Below are 13,978 nucleotides of genomic sequence, written 5' to 3'. Positions count from 1 at the left end.
GAACACATCAGTCCGGTGGATACATGTACCGTTGGCAGAGCTTGATCCCGATTAACGTTAGAAGTGAGGATAGGAGAGAGAGGGTTAGCTTAGGTGTACTTGGAGGTGGACTGACATACGCAAGTACTTCATGATATGTAGGCTGGATATCTCCCCCGTGAGTGGGGATGCCGCCGAATATCGAATATTAGGATGGAATTGGATACTTTCCCTTCCCTTTCAATCTGCAGCTGCATTGAAGACCGCTTCTATCATCAACGGGTTGAAATTTATGCATCCATTAAATACATATCAAGCAAGTATATATATGTTATTACATGTTTCTTTCCTCGGGTTTCCAGTATTCCAACAATAGTGCCAACAAGTCTTCGTGTCCCTCTTCATCTGCGGCCTTACATGCATCACCAATCACGCTCTTATTGGTCACACTCTTCAAAAGCTCCGATATAACATTAGTATGTGACCCATGCCTCGTAGCTTCGACTAGAGTAGTGTCTGCGTCCGCTCCTTTCTCCAGCAATAACTTGACAACATCTATAAACCCATTCTTCGCTGCTTGTACTAACGCACACCCGTCCTTCCCATCATCCGCATTCGCATCAGCACCCCATTCTAACAGTAGGCTTACAACTCCTCCGGATCCGTTACCAGCATCTTGAGTTAGCGCACTTCTATAGTCGCTCTCATCTGCACCCTTCTCTAATAGCATCTTTACAACTTTCGAATGTCCATATCGAGCCGCTTGTACTAGAGCACTTCCTTGCTCCCCGCTCTGTGCGTTGACATTCGCCCTATGGTCTAGGAGTAGTCGCACTAAATCGGAATCCCTATCACACGCAGCCACTTGGAGCGCATTGTCTTGGTTGTCTTCGGGCGAGTCTACTTCGGCGCCGTTATCCATAAGAAATTCGGCCATCTCTAGGTTTCGAGTAGCGGCGGCAGCTTGAAGCGCAGTTCCGTATTTTTCCGTTCGGGCGTTGACATCTGCACCGCTTTCGAGGAGTAGTTTTACAACGTCTTTATTCCCGCGAGATATGGCCCATAGGAGGGCGTTGGGGCTTCTACCACCCTGGATATTGATATCCGCTCCTTTATCGAGGAGTAGCTTGACAACTTCTACATAGCCTTCTGCTGAAGCCCTTTGAAGTGCGCTACAATGCTCGTCGCTATAGGCGTTGATATCGGCCCCGTGCTCGAAGAGGAGCTCTAACAATCCTAGTGAAGGCAACCATTCGGCGTCTTCAGAAAACAGAGCAGCTTGAAGAGCACTGCCGTGTTTATCCCCGGGAGCATTTGCGTCGACGCCGTTGTCTAGGAGTATTTGAACAATCTTTTCATTCCCAGTCAGGATTGCCTTTTCTAGAAGCTTTCCACCATCCGCATCTAATAGCAGAGCTGTAATGCTGGGGTGTTTGTGTTTGGTTATTGTACTATGATCTTCGTACTTTCTGTCCACTTCACGTTCTAAGAGAACACCTAGCACTTCCTCATGGCATCGTTCAACTGCCATGGAGAGCGGCGTATGCTCACTTTTATCTTTAGTGATGATATCTGCCCCGTTCTGTACCAACATCCGGACAATTAGGTCCTTCCCAGCAGCAGCCGCTAGAAATAGTGCAGTTCTATCTCCCTTGTCTTTGATGTCGATACTAACACCGTGCTCGAAAAGGAGATTTAGCACCAGCTGATGTCCGGCTTCTGAAGCCGCATGTAGTGCGGTTAGACCATTATTATCTTGGAGATCGACGCTTGCATTGGCGTTCAATAATTGCTTCACAACCTTATGATGTCCTTGGCTCGATGCGGTTTGCAATGCAGTTTTACCATTCGTATCGCGGGAGTCGACATGCTTTCCTTTGGCTAAGAGATCTTTTACTACAGTCTTATTCCCGGCCCTTGCTGCAATATGGAGATCCTCGTGATTTTTGTTGAAGTTGATTTCGTGAAGTATCAAGATGTCTTCAATCGTTTTAACACCGGATTTTCTTGCTATCTGCGCGGCAATTTCGCCATCTTTGTCCTTAACCGTCGGATCCGCTCCATGACCGAGCAATAATCGTACTATTTTTTCTTTGGATAGCAGGGCGGAAAGATGTAGTGCTGTCTGTCCGTTTTTGTTCTGAATGTGAATATCCGCTCCTTGCTCGAGAAGACGTTGCACGGCTATCTCTTTACTCCCTCGAACTGCAACATGCAGAGCAGTTTCGCCGGAATTATTTTGGATATTCACCGAACCCGCCATCTTAGAAACCAGCAGATCGATTATCTGGAAATGCCCTAACCTAGCTGCTATCTCCAGTGCGGTACCGCCGTGTTTGTTTTTTGCCATAAAATTTATATTTTTCGGCAATAGAAATGCGATAATATCATACTGTCCTGCTTCTGCCGCTGCATGAAGAGTTGTGCCGCCATTCTTATCCTCAACATTTGGGTCTGCTCCTTCCTTGATGAGAAGCTCGACGATATCCTTATATCCTGCTTCCGCTGCCGCTCTGAGAGCGTTTGAATCCTTTTTATTTGCGCCCTTGGAGATCAACAAGTTAAAGACCTCCAGGTTCCCCGCGTCGATAGCCACCTTGAGCGCAGTGACTGTTTCGCCCTTCTTGTTGGTGAAATCCATGTTTGCTTTATTCTCTAGAAACATTTCGATAATTCTTCTTTCGCCAACCTTGATGGCTGTATGTAGTGCAGAGCTAAACTTGCAATTGGGATCAGCTCCTGCATCAAGAAGCTGTTTGACACCAACAATATTTATATCTCTTGTAGCTTCTTGTAGGGCACTACGGTATTCGTTGGGATTCTTGCTCATATTCGCTCCCTTAACTTTTAGAAGGTTGCGAATAGTGATGTGATTCGTCACTCGAACAGGAGTTTTTCCATCACGATCCAAAGCCTCAATATCAGCACCTGAATTCAAAAGGACTTCCAAAATTTCTTTATGACCACGAAGAGCGGCGAGGTGGAGAGCAGTTCTTCCAAGATCATCGGCTGAGTCCATGTTTGTGCCTTTCTGAAGTAGAACGTAGGCAACATCAATTGATCCGTAATGTGCTGCCCAGTGCAATAAGGTTCTGCGAAAATTATCGATGGTTTGGATGTTCGCTCCATTATCAATCAACGCTTCTGCCATAGGAACATTATTACTTCGCACCGCAAAATGTAGTGGTGTGAGTCCTCCTCGACCCTGTATATTGACGTCTAACTTGATCGTCCGGACTGTTTTTAAAATGTTTCGTGAGGGTTTCGATCCGGCAGCAAGGTGTAAGGGTGACCACTCTGCTAGATTGAGTATGCCCCATTCCGCACCCCATTTAAGTAAACTAGTGATAGCCCGATAGTTCTCTTTCATCACTGCGTAGTGAAGTGGCGTCCACCCTAACGCGTCCTTCTCTTTGAGCAGTTTTCGAATCTCCTCCGGATTTTCTCAAAGCCCTTATCGATATCTGCCCAGGACGAACTTGTAGGATCAGATATAATGGCTTGGTGGATCTTATTAAATTTCAATGGTATGCTGGGTTCGTTGGTCTTCATCTTTGTGATTTCTTGAGAATTCCAAATTTCGTTCCCTTCGATTCGCCCTTGTATGATATATATCTCGTGAATTTTTTGGCGTGTGTAACTATCGCTGAAATCTCGTAGTGTTTTGGCGAGTGATTCTCTTCTCTTGCGGAACCATTGAATATCTTTCTGGCTGTACTTATGCTCGGCCATTATGTCGGCTACTTCCTTGAGTGACTTGAGATATTCCGTTAATGATGCAATTGCGTAAATTGCTGCTTCTTCATTCCGATCAAATGATTCGCAAATTGACAATGCCCAAAGATGGCACTGCGAAGCCCGGTCCCATTCTGCGCTTAGCTCATAAGTTCTTGCCTGCTGACTTGCATACTCAATTGCCACACCTGTATCTGGCAGACGACGGAATTTTGAAAGTGGTGGGATGATTGTCAAATACACTTCCTCCACACTTGCCAATCCAGTTCTGCTCACATTCTCGGCAATTTTACTGAGTGTTGAATTCTTGAGGGTGAATGATTGCCATGATACATCACCGCCCTTGGAAATAATGCGGTCCGATTGCTGAATTGTGGTGTCCCCGGCGATCCGCTTGAACTCTAGAGTTTGAGCGTATGCCCACATGAACGCGGAGAATATGTCAAGGGCAAAAAGTCCTTCGAGTGGTATATTTGTCATTGTGGCGAGACTGTGTTGATACGACTTTATTTGGTCAGCTCAGGTATTAATTGCTGTTGGGCGTAATGGGGAGTCACCTTGGAATTGGTCGTGGAAGCCTGCTTAACTCCTCCAGTATATTCCGCTCGAATGCTTGATTTCATAGGGTTGTGTAGCCTACTTGCGCCCTGTGCATGTATGCATATGTGCGATTAGATGTATGTAATTAGATGTAATTATATATAGGTGAGATGTATCAATGGTATTTTATACCTCGCTGATTCCGGTGCGTCTTTTCCCGGCTTCGTTCATAGAATTAATTGAAATCTTGCGCCTGGTAAATAACTTGGGAACCCATTAAATCTTATAATCAATTTATAACAATGATTTGCAGGTAGTACCTCATTTTCGGGCATATTATTGTTATCATCTGAGACCACATGGATTTGATATTTGCGTTTACAGGACTTCTCTTGTCTCACATCCAAGGCGGCGTTATCTTTCTCATCTTTCTCATCTTTCTCATCTCCCACCAGCTCGTAGCCACTATATCCCACAACACGATGGGAGCTGAATTCAATTGTTTCTTTCTCGTCAGAAGTGGAAGATACTTCAATGATCCTGTTATTTCCACTTCCGGCCCACCATCCCATATCTCTTCGACTAACGGCGTTGCTCTCGCCCAACAGTCGTATGCTATCCCCTCGTGAGGCTTCCCCGCTCCGCAGCCACGCATCGTCCCTCTCATTATCCATAGCCACTGTTCCGGCTCTTTCTTTCTCGGCCGCGGCAAATAACCAGAGTGATAAAACAGCTTCGATGTCTGCAACGTCGACCTTCCACTGCTTGCCATCATGTCTGATCTCAAGACTTATCGGTTCTATTTTAGACGTGAAAGTGTGTAGCTTCCACTTCCAAACCTTGCTCTTTTCAGATGAAAACAGTGTTTTTCAGAACGATTTCTATGGCCTTTGCAACAGAGGTCGCTTTGTCGGCCGCTGGTCCAGACCACCTTGTCAGTCTTCCCAAATCCTTGCGTCTATTTATCACCATCTGAGCACGGTTGTTCTCATTTATTTGAGAGACTGTTTTGTCCGTGCTAGGTTGAGACTGTTCGTTTGGATGATTAACTTGGTCTGACGGGGTTAGCGTCCCGGCGTCGATTGAACTATTAGTTGGAACCATCTCAACCCCACAAGAAACTGTTTTATCTGTTGCAGAATGATGCTCGTTGTTTTCCGTAGTGTCACACAATTTTTCGTACCCTGATGAGCTTGCCCCCGTGATAATGTCCCATCAGTAGGAACCCTGTCCTTCAAACCCTGGATCTTGTGGATTATCTACCATATCATGATTTCGCCACAATTGTCGATCTCGAAGTTTAGAAAGATCCTGAGCCATCCTTGTTGCTAACCAGTCAATCTCGTATCCTAGAGGCAATGGAATTGCGTGCGTGGGTGCCGAAAGCCCTCTTCGGACCCAGGCACGTATTATTGTAGTAAATATTATTGCCAGAAGTTGCGCAATAGAGACCGTCCAATGCATCCCCCGGTAGCCAATCATTTGAATAAGAACCCCAATAGACCCGCAACTACCCCCAATATAGTCAATACACTGAACATAATATCATGACCTGGACTATTGAACTTTTGATTCCTCCTACTGGTTGTAACCACTTGCCGTGATTCTTCGCCGAAAATCGCATAAGAGTCAAAGGCCTGATCGGAGACGGCAGCTGATTTTTGTAGCCACATAACATGAACACGATCATTGGGTTTACAAGCATGATATTGCTCCTCCTGGGTGGAATGCTCAATGATGAATGTACAGATGAGCATACCCATCACTACCCCAACGGTACCGATCATTATAAGATGTACAGCCCATGAACTCTCATCATATTCTCCGAGTCTTCCAAATACCAGTCGTAATGATTGATTATTGGCAGCGAAATGGGCGTAAATTAAAACTGATGCCTGAAATACCGTTGCTACGAGAGCAAAAAATCGTAGCTCCCAGCGGGAGACATGGGTATTAACATTCAGTGATATATTTGGGGCTTCGTCAAATCGTTTATTACGAGAGTTCAGTGGGGATATGGGTTTCTGTCCGTCTTCGGGGCTAGCAATGGCGGCCTTCTCGCGGTGCCCAACCAGAAGTAACAGAAATGAGGATATGGCTAAACGACGGGAGTTAGTGATACCCCTATAATTAACAGTATTTATCAAGGCTCTTACAACGACCAATCCTTCCATTGAAACGCTGAAATTTATCGCCAGCTAAATTTTACTACATTAGCATACGCACATATATTCGTAGGTACATCTATATATATATACCAATCTTGAAAACTCACCTTTTTTCCTCAAAATATCACCGCCCCCCTCAGTCCTCGCTTCTTTAAGGGTATATAACTTCTCTGTTCCATCACGTGTAATACACACGAGTTCTCGTATCGGCGGCGCCCCCATAATCCTGACAATTTGCTGGCCGTTCCACAACTCATATACTTCATGACTCGTGCTACTCATCAACTCGATCTCAGCAATCGCTCTATTCTCTCTTGCGCGGCCAATGACTGCCTTCATCCAGTTCGGTCCTCCAATCCGAATTGCGCCGACAGACGCCGTTATAATTCCGAGAGGAGCCATGGCAAATAAGATGTTGTCGGAAAACCCTGTGGACTCAGACATGAATTGTTTGGCCACTTGTTCCCCAAAAAGGGCGAGCAGGGGGCGTAGATCTGAAATTATGTTCGTGGAAAGGTTTGAAAGATCAAGAACCATTGTGGCTAAAATATTGCGTTGTACGGTATATATATGTGAAGAATAGACTTCCACTATTACAATAACAATATTAGAGCCCAGCCTATGTTCACGATGCTAGTTTAGGAGTCTAGGTGCTTCATTTACCTTTGAGGTGTCTACCTGAATAGAAATTTTTTGATGGGTGCGCAAGGGGGTCGAAAGGTACAGACTCTTCGCATTTCCCAGCAGAGTTCCAATGATGCGGGCAAAAAAGAAGGGTATAGGGTTTGCGGTATATATTGATAGATACCATCGCCTTCTGGACTGGAGGGTGGCAAGAAACGGAATCAGTCTATCCATTAATCCCGTAATCTCACATATAGGCCGGCTGCGCATTTTTACAGACTGTTCAAACGCAGTGTAACTTTGAATTGGGGGATGGTTTAAAAAACCACTGTAATTGGTGAGTGTTATGGAATGTCTCTAGATCTGCGCTCAGTAGGTGGGGGCTACCTTAAATAAGCGAACCTACCGGAGTTCTCGATAGCCAGCGCCTTCAAGCCATCAATGCACTATATATTGCATATGGCGGTTCTCCAAATCACCGTCCGCCTCATGAGCTTGAGAGGGTGGCCCCACCTCCACTTTATTTCTAGATACAGCGAAGGTCCCAATAACCGAAGGTCCCAATAACCGCTCGCTTGGGCTGGAATTCTATCTGTTAAAGGGATATAGCTGTTATGAGTGTACACATATATATCTAATAAGTATATAGATATACCGATATGCAATGTGTTATTTAAAGGTTTTGATTGGCCAGGTTTGAGGGGTTTTCTTTTTCTCTATCAAATATGTTTGTCAGTAAGTACATGTAGATATTCTATCAAATATGTTGGAGTTAGTAGATATTCTATCAAATATGTTTGAGTCAGCCAGTAGATATTGGTTCCAACATACCTTGAGTCAACCAAATATATAGTATATCAGATATGTGCACAGGGCATCTTGGGGTTTCAGTGATCTTAAGCGTTGGTAAACTGATATTGTTTAAGCCATAACAGTTCCTACTCCGGCCAAAGGCCGGAAAATGCTTGTATGTACATACATGTATATACAGTATACACGTATACGATTACAGTCGCAACTCGATATGCCGGAACTCAACATGTCGGATCCTTGCTATCCCGGATGGATTTTGCTGATACTCTCATTCCTCACCAAAATTAATTTGCTATCCCGGATTTTGGCTTTCTCGTATCGTATGGGAAACTGGCCAACTCTCTGACCCCTGTCCCCATACAAATAATATTTGCTATCCCGGATTCACTAGTCCATACACAGCTAGATTTTCCCATTCACTGAAGGTCGAATTCTGAGGTTTTGAACACTTTCCCCCCTTCAAAATTGAAGCGGAGAAAAGCTCTATCAGATATCAAGTACTGCTAGCACTCAATACCATTAGAAGCTGGGCTTTTGAAGCAAAAAAAATGGTTCAGAGGTGATAATGGACCAAATCCAGGGTTAGGTTTATTTGTTGAGGATTTATTTGCTGTCCCGGATGATTTGCTATCCCGTACGAAATTGGCTGAATCTTGGCCATCCGGCATAGCGAGTTGCGACTGTATGTCTGACAGTGTTTTCTATGTTCTCCATATTCTAGAGTCTATGTAGCTACGTGCTCAAGCCATAATGGACCACAGCTGGCCTCAAATTCAATTATCATACATGTATGTACCTACATACGTAGAGTACATACATGTACGTTATTATACTAGAGGCACTTGATCGAAGAACTCGTTCAAGGACTTCTTTCTGTAGGGCACCGATTAGATAGCCGAAAATCAAGTTGCCTGACAAACTGATCGACTAAATTGATTGGATGAATTGTTTAACTACACGCATATAATTACTTAATTATAATTGACAGAGGTACATACTTCATATATACAAACATACATACATAAGTAGTTCTTCGCACCGGGAGTTCTAGTCGACTTTTTTGATGTGACCTCTGGACCTAGCTTTAAGATCTTAAAAGATTATCTTCCCACAGGCGCTTACAATTGAGATGATCTTCACGCATGGAAAGTTGTTTTCCCTTTCTTGCGGCTTAAGCTTTAATTGAACGATACTGGGTGATACGAAAGAGCCACAATTGATCAGTTTTAAATTTTATGCAATACCTGCATGTATGGACACATATACGTATGTATGTTCTTCAACTAGAGTAGCCTCTAAGATCACATCCCTCGCCTGTACGTAAAACAAACTCTAAATCTATATCTCTCAGCACCAGCTTTCGATCCTTCATGATTCAACCACGCGCAACCATATATATATACACACCAGCCTCGACAGAGACGATACCAAGTATCACTAGTTACAACACATTTCTGGTATATGCTACTATCTGCCCTTACCCAGCGCAGTCCAATTGCAACCATATCACCAACCACAGATATTCTGGGTACTAGGTAGGGGTAGTACATGTACCTCCATTCGATAGCAAATTTAAATGTATCTCGTTGAATTGAGATTGGGGGCTAACGTTTGTATTATTGGAACCTCATACACGCCAGAGCGAACCCAGGACAGCGCTCTGCAAGGATCAACGTTACCCACAGATCCAGAAGATACATATTATAGCCCAAACGAAAAATGCAATAGGGCCTCGAACTTGAAGACGAGTCAGACCAGGTAGATATATCAGCCGTTCTCATATCCTAATGCAGCTGCGCAGAGCATGTGATTATGAGGCGGCCAAAGGCACACGCCTAGATTGATCTATCAATATCTCAATTAGTGTGGCCTACAAGGCTACTCGAGGCGAACAAAGACAGTTATCTCGAATAGAGGTGATGCCTCGAGGCGCTCGAGTTGCGCTTAAGGCAGATCATTACTTTATTAGACCTATGAAAGTTGGAGTTGACTGTTGAAAGTGTAATAATGATAGGCAATTTAAGCGAAGGATGAGACTGATCATGAACTAGGGACTCTGGGAATCATAGTATACATAACTTAAGGGATACCCCAACGTTCCCCCAGGAAATATCAATCCCATGGGCCCACTGAATACATGTCACTAATACTAATATGATTACCTAAACCTCGAGCATCTCGAGGCGAGCAGGAGCTTGTCTCGAGCATACGCATCTTGTGAAACCCATGCCTTGAGCCTCGCAATAGAGCATCAATGCCTCGCGGGCCACACTATCTAAGACTGAGACTAAGTAATATAATCTCAATTAATCGCCCACGCCGCCAGGGGAAACCTTAATCTGGATACTTGCATGAAGGTTGAGCTGATTCGCGAAATCTATTATTTACCATATGCATTTGATAAAAATCTATGTCACTTAAACTTTCAAGGTGGACGTAAACAGCAAGGAACAGGGTGGTAAAGACAGCCTGAGCATGAGGCTTACCTCCGCAAGTGGGTGATACTTAACTTAACCTACTCACATACATAACTAGAGGTGATAAAATGAGATAGAATTTTTTAGGTTTCAGAAGGATCCAGCCTTGCTCTAAACCAACCAAGGGTTTCGACTATTTACTTCTATCCATTTGAAGGGTCGCGGGTTGAGTTTATTAGTGCCCCTTGTACATGTATGTCAGAAACGGGGCTTTCAGAATACTAGACCCTGAAGTTCCGCTTATACCTCTTGTAAGGAGTTGCAGAAATGCCCGAATATACCAATCTCATTGAGATATACATATATATATATGTGTGACGTCGACTGGAACTAGCAGCTGAATTAGTTACTCTCGTCCTCCGATCCAGGCTGCTGGTATATATGGCGGTAGATTGTAGATCCAGCTGGGTCTTAATTAATTATAGTACCTGTAAGAAAGCCTAAAATACCAGCGGTTGACCGGAACGGAATGTTCATAATCAGTTGATCCAGAGAAACGTTTCTCTTGTATGTGGATCATATGATATCACTCGATCATGCGTCTCAAGAATCATTCTCTTTGATAACATGGATTGATTGATTGGTTGAAGTGAATATCCTTGTAATTGTAATTTTAATGATGTATCGACCCTCCTCTGATCTCGAGATTATGACCTTTTGAGTGTTATCTAGAGTGTATATACCAGATAAATATTAACCCGTTTTCCAAACTCATGAGGTATTTATCTTGAATTAACCTAAGTTGCGTGCGGAAAATCTTGATTAATTTCCTTGATCAACTAAATTACAACTAAAGCTCCAATTGTTTAAGAAAAAGGCCCCTTCTCCGTCACTATAAAAGAGAAGCCGTACAGTTATCAATCAGTACTTGAGCCGACCATAGCCAAGAAGCTCAATGCGGATCCCAATTTCCACAGCCACAGATATCATTACGATGTCTGTATGCGCTACCCCATCTACTCAGGGCTGATTAATCCCGGTAGAAACTCCGGTATATTTGCCGCATACTTCTTGACTGCATATCTGTACAGCTCCATACATTCCATCAAGCCATAATTTTCACCATGGTCCTCCAGGTTGCGCTGATGCATTAGTGGAAACATCTTCTGATATTCGAACACATAAGCCCTTGACAAATACATATACTTGGCCATAGTGGCTGCTTTAAACATTTTTCTCTCCTCATCTTCGGTGGGTTCCCTCGGGTCGACTGTAATTTTTGGCAAGGGCTCTATCGGAGGAACTGGCAAGGCGGGAAGATTGTCACCAAATCCGGGTCTGTCTTCCAGACGCAGAGGAAATAGTTCCCCTAGCTTTAGCCTGACGATCTCTTTCTCTATGTCTAGCCCAGAGACAATAGAACCTATGCCTTCAAGAAACACTGACTGGAGATCTCCAGCATCTTTAAACATCAAGTAGTTATAAGGTGCTTCAGTCTTCTTTGACTCTAATATAATGCGAAGTCATATCATGTCAGCAGTTAATCATATAAGATTAATAACACACATAAGATATATTTTAGACAAACCAACCTGTCTTTTCAGCTGCCTCTCTGGCATCTCCAACCACAGTCACACTAGGCCTAGAAGTCGTACTGGGTAAATTATTTCTAGTACCGTCTGAAGTTTTGTATGAGCTCTGCCCTTTGTCGACCATATAGGCATTTTTTTTATCGTCCCACTCTGCCCAAACTGATGCAATATATTTCGTTCAGCATATAATCATTAGTTTATGGCCCCCCGGGGGGGGGGGGGGGGAGGTGAAAAAACCAGAGCTATACTGAGAATTCGGTGTGCCTGAATCACGGGAACCTGGGTTCGCGTCCATACCAGGTTCGTTTAACCACGCAAAACCTTCCGTATTAGCACCCGGCCACGGCTCCTGAAATTGGAGCCCTGGGGTGTAAAAGTCTTGAATTCAAAGGGTTTAATAGCTGTATGATATATGGGACGTTAAGAATCGATGCCCACGTACCACCAGTTCCAAGCTCTGGAAAGATAAAGCCTTTTTCTTCCATCAATATTCTTAATAGGTAGCTGAGATTCGAATGCGGTCTACTAGGGCGCTCGATGTAGTTATTTCAAGATGCACAATTCGAAACTTAATAAATGACAGGTCGTGATTTAAGAATATGGAAGATCTGTTTATTAATACTCTGCGTACCTAGTTGTGGATATCTATACGGAAACTATAAATGATGTCATAAACTCTCCACCAATTACCGCAACAGCCACATATCAATACTGTTCTCACCACACATACTTCATGAATCAATCCATACACCCGTAATCCACCACTAAATCCAAACATAACAGCTTAGCACTTAACAACTAACCAGAATCAGTAGCCTTCGCCCAATACCTGAACACCATGATCAATCCACCACCAGACCTATGCACAATATTTCTATTCACCAATCAATTTTCTGCAGTATTTTTCGATTCAAATTTGCCCACAACTCCAGCCAAAACACGTTTATATGCATGCAGCTTTGCTGGCGGATCTGCAGTTATAGCCAGGCCAGGAGCCAGGGCCTGAGCTCGGCCTCGAGTTGGGGTCTGATTTAGAGCCCACATTGGAGTTGGGGTCAGAGCGGCAATCGATTCTTGAGCTGAGATGGGAATCAAAGATAAAGTTGGAGCTGGAGTCACATGGATCGCGGTATTAGCTGCTGATTCCAAATTTTCTGCTAATAATTGCTCTCGTCTGAGTTTTTCCATTTTACGGGCCTCTCTGATTTCTCTCCGGCGTTTTGTATCGACTTCTCTTGAAAGTGGAAATGAAGTCCACCCCCGCTGAAGGACTGGGAGGGACCTACTGATTTGACTTTCTAGAGATTCCTCAACTTCTGATAGTGGTGCGACGTCCCTTGAATGCATTGGACCATCTGTGGAATATGGCGATAGGCCAAACTCAACCGGCGGCGATAAATCTTTGGATGATGAACTATGTATGGATAATGGACCATCTCTGGATGGCGGCCGCGTCCCTGTATGAAGCGCACTGGAAAATGGACCGATGTTGCCGGTGTTATTCCCCTGTGTGAGCGGCATTATAGTTCTTTCTGGCCTATTGCGGCCGTAGGAGGGCTGATAATATGCATTTCTAACTTGTGGCCTCATATCGGCACCAGCAGTGATGGTGTTTGAAGCGTTTGATATAGCAAGCTTTGGCTTTTGTAGCTGTCTGGTGGACGTCGGGCCAACGGTATTGGTATATACTGGTGGAGGGATTGTTCTTTCTGGCCTATTACGGCCGTAAGAAGGCTGGTAATAGGCCGTAGTGATAGTGTTTTGCGTTTCAGTTTGAGCCTTTTTAATGTTTCGGTTTCCTGATGGATTTGGGGTTGGATTGACATGGTGGGCATTGGGTTCTAAACGAGCAGTGCACCCCGGAGGAGGGATAGTTCTTTGCGGTCTATTTCGACCGTAAGAAGGCTGATAATAGGCTGTAGTGTTATTGTGTTGCACAACAGCTTTAAGATTCTTTGTAGTTTGAGGCCGGTGTCTGTTTCTGCTGACTGAGTAGGAATCTGTAATGCTTGCCGGCTCAGGAGTTGACGGCGGGGTAGAACAGTTCGGAGCCCGAGCCCTGTCGATCATCTCGAATATGAGTAAAGAATGGTTTATTCTAAAGAAAGGA

At 44.2% G+C, this 13,978-nt stretch overlaps 3 protein-coding genes across 3 annotated transcripts; all 3 read right to left on the bottom strand.

Annotated features, from left to right (window-relative positions):
• Window positions 1-313: 313 nt before the first annotated feature.
• On the bottom strand, window positions 314-6,959 carry H6S33_011471 (uncharacterized protein; the record flags this gene model as incomplete). The annotated part of the gene is made up of 9 exons (XM_044842836.1): window positions 314-3,423; window positions 3,459-4,218; window positions 4,272-4,361; window positions 4,447-4,518; window positions 4,575-5,036; window positions 5,116-5,309; window positions 5,837-6,352; window positions 6,411-6,452; window positions 6,530-6,959. The coding sequence occupies 9 exons, from the start codon at window positions 6,957-6,959 to the stop codon at window positions 314-316; spliced, it is 5,676 nt and encodes a 1,891-aa protein (XP_044696239.1).
• A 4,333-nt stretch (window positions 6,960-11,292) lies between these two features.
• Window positions 11,293-11,895, bottom strand: H6S33_011470 (uncharacterized protein; the record flags this gene model as incomplete). The annotated part of the gene is made up of 3 exons (XM_044842835.1): window positions 11,293-11,618; window positions 11,700-11,783; window positions 11,865-11,895. 3 exons carry the CDS (start codon window positions 11,893-11,895, stop codon window positions 11,293-11,295), a joined length of 441 nt encoding a protein of 146 aa, XP_044696238.1.
• An 858-nt stretch (window positions 11,896-12,753) lies between these two features.
• Window positions 12,754-13,938, bottom strand: H6S33_011469 (uncharacterized protein; the record flags this gene model as incomplete). Its single annotated transcript, XM_044842834.1, has 2 exons — window positions 12,754-12,977; window positions 13,155-13,938. 2 exons carry the CDS (start codon window positions 13,936-13,938, stop codon window positions 12,754-12,756), a joined length of 1,008 nt encoding a protein of 335 aa, XP_044696237.1.
• Window positions 13,939-13,978: the final 40 nt, after the last annotated feature.

Source organism: Morchella sextelata (genome assembly GCF_020137385.1).
Source record: "Morchella sextelata strain SCLS chromosome Unknown scls_6, whole genome shotgun sequence".
NCBI lineage: Eukaryota > Fungi > Ascomycota > Pezizomycetes > Pezizales > Morchellaceae > Morchella > Morchella sextelata.
This window is presented reverse-complemented; position numbering and strand designations above follow the sequence as displayed.